The sequence below is a fragment of the Fragaria vesca genome, linkage group LG6 (genome assembly GCF_000184155.1).
Source record: "Fragaria vesca subsp. vesca linkage group LG6, FraVesHawaii_1.0, whole genome shotgun sequence".
Lineage (NCBI taxonomy): Eukaryota > Viridiplantae > Streptophyta > Magnoliopsida > Rosales > Rosaceae > Fragaria > Fragaria vesca.
Genome location: NC_020496.1, coordinates 23,719,850 through 23,727,114, shown reverse-complemented (window position 1 = coordinate 23,727,114; position 7,265 = coordinate 23,719,850). Strand labels below are relative to the sequence as shown.

The 7,265-nt window shown below is 39.1% G+C and overlaps 1 protein-coding gene across 1 annotated transcript; it reads left to right on the top strand.

The window, feature by feature from the left end:
• The first annotated feature begins 2,257 nt into the window (after window positions 1-2,257).
• Window positions 2,258-3,918, top strand: LOC101309948. Its single transcript, XM_004303602.1, has 2 exons — window positions 2,258-2,704; window positions 3,341-3,918. Exons 1-2 carry the CDS (start codon window positions 2,269-2,271, stop codon window positions 3,829-3,831), a joined length of 927 nt encoding a protein of 308 aa, XP_004303650.1. The 5' UTR covers window positions 2,258-2,268; the 3' UTR covers window positions 3,832-3,918.
• Window positions 3,919-7,265: the final 3,347 nt, after the last annotated feature.

The following is a 7,265-nucleotide window of genomic DNA, read 5'->3' as shown; positions in this document are numbered from 1 at the left end:
ACGCTGGGGAGAAGAAACGGTGTCGCTGGCGTTGGAATGGTGGAGAAACGGCGGAAATCCGTACGGACGTCCGCACCAGAAACAGACTATATATATATATAATTGTCCAAAGAGTATCTCAACTTTGCCCGAATATTAATTTTTGTATCTCTACTTTATAAAATATCATTAGTTAGAGCTGGTATAGATATGGTAATCTGGATTTGGAAGACATACTGAGATATGTTGCTGCTGCTCTTAAACATTGGGAAAGAGAAAAATTTGGTAATATAAAAAAGACAGTGAGAAGATTGAGGGAAGAATCGGATACTCTTCAACGCAGTTACCCCTCGGTTGAAATTATGCAACAACGAAGAGCAATGAAGTTGAACTTGGATGAGGTTTTAGAGAAAGAAGAAATGATGTGGTGTCAAAGATCAGGAGTAAATTGGTTGAAGCATGGCGACCAAGTTTTTCCATAGCTTCGCTTGTCAACGAGTGAAAATTATACAGCGCACCTGGGTGCGCCGCGCACCCGTCCATCTCCGCCGTCCACTTTCAAAAAGTCAAAAGTCCGCGTCAAATGGACAGCGGAGATGGACGGGTGCGCGGCTCTCGTCAACGAGGCACATCCGTTAAGATTATGGGTATTTTGGGGGAATAGTATAGGAGGGGATCGATTGAGCTACTGCTTTGATCATAACTTCCTTGAGCCACCCTTGGACAATATTAGACAATATTTTGCCTTCCTAGCGTTGAACTTTCCTCCACACTTTTCTGCAAGTCCTTTGAACAACTTTTTTTATAATTCCTACCAGTAACCGTTGGAAGACCCAGATACTTTTCATGACACGGTACGATCTTCAGGTCCAAAGCACTGCTACATGCCTCTTTAGAGCAAGTCCAACAGATTCCCTAAATTCTTTAATTTTCTCTATTTTAGGAAATATAGGGTCATTTTCCACTCTAACAACTTTCCTATCTCATTCCCTAAAATAGAGAAAGAGATGAAAAAGAAGTTTTGATTCCCTATATTTACAGATTCCCTAAAAATATTTAGGGAAAAAAGAATTGAATGTTGCACATTTTTCAAGGCTCAAAGATAAGAAAGAAAACATAATTTATTCTAAAAAATAAACTTTTATATTTTTATACTTATTATTATATTGTACTAAATGAGGATTGTTGTTGTAATAAATATTTGAATTTTTAAAATAGGGAAACTGTTGAATTTGGTATACAAAATTTTTAGAGATTTTGAGTTTTGCTTCTATATTATATAGAAAATATAAGGAAACTGTTGGACTTGCTCTAACAGGAAGAGGAGTTCGAGGACTAAAGCTCATAACATACTTATCAACACTGACTTTTTGACCTGAGGCATTCTTATAAATCGCAAAGATCTCCTTCAGCTTTATATAATTCGAAAAAGATGCATCACAAAAGATTTCAATCTTCCCATTTGACACACCGTCATCTTTGTCTCTAATAGAAAAGTAACGTCCGGTTTATGTACAAAAATGAAGTCCTTTAAATTTGTTCTCTTTCTTTTGAATAAATATAAAAAAAAATTATTGGATCAGGCATTAGCGACCAAAATTGGATCAGGCATAATACTTGAGATACCGTTTTGATATTTTATAAAGTTGAGATACAGAAATTAATAGTCAGACAAAGTTGAAATACTGTTTGAACAATTATCTCAAATATTAACTGAGTTGTTTTGTTTCTTTGAGGTATAATTCAACTATATGTGGTGGAGAGGAAGTAACTGAAGGCACCACATTTTCATGTACCACTAAAACCACCTGATGAGGTAGTATTTTGTGTGCTAGTTAGATATTGAAATGGTGAAAATAGCAAATGATATATAATCGATTGTGCTATACTATGAATACCAAGAAATATATGAAGTTAATCCTTATTATTGTCATTTAATTCTCATATTATTTAAACATGTGTATCGTGAAACAAATAATGTTTTCTATATATTGACGGACTTTGCTAGTGTATCCTCTTTGGGTGAGTTTTAGGCCGATGACACACTTGACATTATGCAGGGTGTGCTTATTAAAGATTGGTGTATTATTTCAGGAGATTTAAGTTCTATGTCCCCTTCGTGTTCGTAAACTCTTAGCTAAGATTTCAATTTTCAACTAAACCCGTCTTTAGTGGTAAATTCGTGCCATGTGCATTACACGTGGGTTTCAGTTTTGAACTAAACAGGCAAAAATACAGCTCAAAGCCTCAAAAGCAATTGTAGAAACTTTCCCACCCTCAAAACTTGCTATGGAAATCGAAGTTGAAGACCGCTCAAAACTTGTAGTAGAGAAAGGTCAGAAGGCCGTATTTGGAAGAGGAAATGGGTTCAACACCACCGACCCAACAGTGTCTCGCCGCCAGGTTTTGCTCGAACTCGAGCACAGAAACGCAAACCAAACAGAGCCCAGAATCTCATTCGAGGTTCTTGGGAGGAACCCCATCTGGGTCCGTAGCCACAAAGAGGGGGAAGTCAGGGTTTTCAGAAGGTCGGAGAAGGGTGAGCTGGCCGCCGGTGATTGGCTCTGCGTGTCGGGGAAGAGACCCATTTGGTTTAAAGTGAGAAATATTGAGGAGGAAGAGGAAGATAAGAGGATTTCGGAGAGTGAGAGTGAATTGGCTAAGGGTTTGATAAATGGGTCTGAATGGGAAGGTGCTGATGTTTCTGGCATTGACCCTGTTAAAGGTTTGGCTCTTAATTCCTCTATGGTCGTGCTTGAATTGAGAAGAATGTTTCAGATAGCTTTCTGTTTCTTTGGAATTTTTGTCTATTATAATGATTAGGTGCAATTGCTTTGAGGGACTGCTATTAGGTGGGAGAAAGATGAAATCTTGAATTCACTGTTTTGGGAACCTTTGGTGTTTATAACTTTATATATCTCTCTACAAGATTCTTGGTGTTTTGTGTTTAGTTAGTTATGAGGCACTGCTTATTGGTAATGAAATCTGATGGAAGAAAAATCTTGCATAATTTGATGCATTTATTTTGAGCACTCGGCGTTTGGAAGCGATTAGTTTATTAAATACTCAACAATTGGGTTCAGTTTAGCTTTCGGAGGTATGAGTTGTGCAGTGGTGCATTCATGTTTCTTATGTAATGAAGTCTTGGTTAAGTTTTTCAGTCTCCTGTACAATTAGTTGATGTGTTACTGTGACAAAGATCACAATTCTATAGAATGAGAAATTTAGGTGTTAGTTTTTTACCTTCATAAGTTGATAGTAGCTCAAACTTAGATTTCAGTTGTGTTTTTCTTCTCTGTTAGTTGTGGTATTGAGAATTCCCTATTATGCTTATGTTGATATCGTAATGTTGGCAATGCAGAGTTTGGTTTTATTGTAATGGGGCATGAGTTTGATCAGTATCCGAAGCAAATGATCCGCGATATAAAGAACTGGGACTGGTTTCTTGAGGAACCTAGAAAAGAAAGCGACGATGATGAATATGAAGGGAAGGGAAGGAGGGGTGGGAGAAGAAAGAGGAAAAAAGGTGAAGAAGACGACAATGAAGAGTGGACAGGGGATAGTGAAGTTGATGCAGAGTTTGTTGCAAAACTTAGAAAGGTAAATAAGCCAAAATATTCTACCAGATCGAAGGCCCATAATGAACCTCAGAAGAAAGCAAAAGGTAGTAAAAGTTCTGTTCAGAAGATGACTTCTGCTGCGGATGAAGAGGGCATAGACGATGACGATGATGAAACACTTGGAGGCTTCATTGTAGGGGAGGACGGCTTGGAAGACGAAGAAGACCCTGATGGAACTGATGAATTTGAAGAAGAGGAGGAATTTGTTGAAGAAGATGATGATGATGAATGAGTGAAGTAGATGATTGTTGATGCATCTCTTAGGGAGGGGTCATATCTTAAATTGCTCAACAACTCCAGAGTGGTAGCTAACTTAGCCACCATTTTTGTATATATAAAAAAAAAAGAAGTAGATGATTGTTGATCAAACAAAACAGTTTTGAATGTTGCATAAGACTCAACTTTTTGGTGAATACTTTTAACTTTCAAGTTCGTGTGATTAGTAGGCTAGTAGCTTTGTCCTGTGTAGTACGGTATCTGCTTTTGCTTTATATGTAGTCAAAATATGAGAATGTAGCATCAATGTACCATATGTTTACTAACTGCGACTTTTTTGTGTGTGTTCTGCTGGGGTTGTGTCGCACACCATGTCAAGCAGACACTAGGTATTAAGCAAAACGCCGCCAAAACCCTTTCTGGCATAGTATTAAGCAAAAGCCGCTTTTGTTTTTGACAAAGTATAAAGCATAACCCTTATATCAAGATTAGGAGCTCACATGTTGGAGATAATAGAACGGCAAGTTTTCAATTTTGAATTTTGACCTTGGTTATGATCTTGTGGAAAATGTGAAATAAACATGGTGTAAAGGTCATTTCACTTATTTGATTAAGGAAATTATACTAAGTACCTTTAGATTTAGGGATTTATAAAACAAACTATCTTAGGTCTCTACCATATGAATGTTATTATGTGAAACGATGGAAGTTAGGGCATCTCCAACAAGGGTTGCCATACCTATACCCAAACCCAAAACCCATAAAAACCCATCTCCAACTATCAAAACCTATACCCAAAATGGGTTCCTACTAATTCCTTGACCCAAAATGGGTCGACTGTGAAGGAGGAAACCCATATCCAACTTGCGCTGGACCCACGAGCCAGCAGCTGCACGTGAAGGAAGAAGCAGTCACAGAGGCCACGCATGGGAAAGGCAAGCAGGACCAGACGCGCGCTAGAAGACAAAAAAACGGCCGGAAGAAGACGACGCGCCCACCACGTGATGAAGGGAGCTGGGCTGGTGTGGGCCATCCCACGTGAGCTCAGCTGTGGTCCTCCAACGGTCCAAAAATCTGCGGCCCAGATTTGATTTCCTTCAAAATTAAAGGTCCAGATAAATTCAATTGGAAAAAGAAAAAATGAGGCCAAAAATCTTGTTTTCAAATGAAAAAAACTTGAAAAATAAGAAGAAAAATTGAGGAAAATATAAAAAAAAAAAAATTTGCCCGTTGGATCAGTAATTTGCACCAATGTCTATAAATACCATCCACATTCTTCATAATTTTTCACTCCAAAACTTCTCTCCTTCTACACTCTTTATTTTCATAATTGTTCTTCATCTAGCTAGTTTTCAAATCTTTTTTAAATTTTTTTTTTCAAAAATGTCCAACCCCAAACCTAGAGGAGAAGCTTGGAAAAACCTCGAAGATGTGTCGTTGTGCATGGCGGTGGTTGCGGTTGGTGAAGACGGTGACAAAGCTACGGGTCAAGAGAAGAAAAATTATGGGATAGTATATGAAAAGTGTATGAAGCTTGCAAGCCACCCGGTTCCGTTATTAGATCGAGAGGAGGGTGTGAAGCTCGTTGGAGAAAGATTAGACCGGGTTGCACAAGGTGGCGTGAAGCTCTCACCAAAGCGGAAGCCGCTCACGCAAGTGGTGAAAATGCCACCGACTTGGTAATATTTATTTGTTTATGACCAGTAGTATTTATTTGTTTATAACCCAATATAAGGAATTTGCTAATATTAGTTTATGTTTATGACAATTAATATCTACTTGTTTATAATCACTAATACATGTTTATATATATATGACCACTTATATATTATTTATTGTATGAATATATAGGAAGTGCAAGCTAGGTCGATATATCGTACATTGTCTTTAGGGGAGGAGTTTAAATTTGCGCATTGTTGGCCAATATTGATGGATACAGAAAAGTTTAGCAAACCTCCTTCCTTGGATGATGAAATCTCTAGTGGTCCGTCACCTATTGACTTAAACGGAGAAGGTATACCATTGAGGGAACCCCAAGCCCTTCAAATGTGCATGCACGCTGTAATATCCTAGATTTTCATATCAATTTTCCTTGTATTATTCCCTTATTTAATGAAGGATTATTTATGGAAATTCTTGGGGTTATGTGAAGTTGAAGTTTTGAGAGTTTATTTAAAGTGCTTTGACTTTTGAGAGGCCAAAAGTTGATTTTATGTTTCGTAAGTTATCTTCGAAAACTTCCTTCATGAAAGTTGTAGAGTTTGTCGATACGAGTTCGTAGACATGCGGCACGCCTGAAACGGATGTCATATGAAGAAGTTATGTTCAGAGGAAGTTTGTTTCCAGGTTTGAAAAGAGTACAAGTAGAAAAATGTGTGTGGGATGTTTTTGGGAACCCTAAAAACAAAGTCAGCCTCTGTTTTCTCTCTTCCCTTTCTTTTCTTTCTTTTCTCTCTTCTCTCTCTTCTCTCTCTTCCTCTCCCGAGCTTCCCCCGAACTCTCACTTTCTCCGGCCGAGTTCTCCCTCATCCGGCCACCAAACCGGACGCCACCGGTCCCATTCGACTCCCACAGCAGCCCTCTCCATTTCTGGAGCAGTCCCGCCGGCTGTCCCGCCGCCTGGAAGCCGCCACGAAGCGGCGGAGCTGCTGCTGTCCCGCCAGAAAATCGACGATTTCGACGCCATTTCCGGCCAAGTTTAGGTGAGTCTTGATCCCCTCTTCCTCCTAGTAGTGTCTAGGCATAGTTGAAGCAAGTTTTTGAGGTTTTGAGGCCGGTTTTGCAGGTTTTGTAGTGTGATTTGCTGGTTACCTTTCGGGGCAGTTTCCGGTCGGTTCCGGCCAAAATTGGTTGAAGCCTCAAGTATGAAAGTTGCTCCCCTTGCTGCAAGCTTCAACTTTGCTGTTGAGAGTTTTCTCTAATTCGGAAGTCCATGGAGGCGCGTGGGGCTCACTCGCCGCCGCCTGTGGCGGCGCGTGGCAGTGCGTCCGGTAGGATTGTGGCTTAGGTTGCTTTGTTTTGGCTAGCTCTTGTTGTGGTGAGCTTATTGAGATGTAGAATTCCTAAGTTGTGAGCTTTGTTTGTATGATAGGATTTTAAGTTTGTTATTAAGTTTGGTTGAGGGTTGAGTTAGGATTTGAGGATTAGAGGCAGCCATTTTGGGTCTCTAAGTTCGACGACCTTGAAAAGTTGTCCTCCCTTGAACTAAGGGTTAGTTAAGGGGTATTGTGATAACCTATAGTATTTTATTACTAAGGATTTATTTGTGTGATTTTAGGTGATTTGTGATTTTGTGATTGGCTTGCCTTCGTTGTGTTGGGGGTTTTGCAGCGGGATTTCTAGGTGAGTAAATCTCACCAAGGTTCACTTTTGAACCAAATTTATTTATGGTCATGTGATGATGATAATGATGATGATGTTGGATTTAATATTATGTTTTTAATTGTTTTT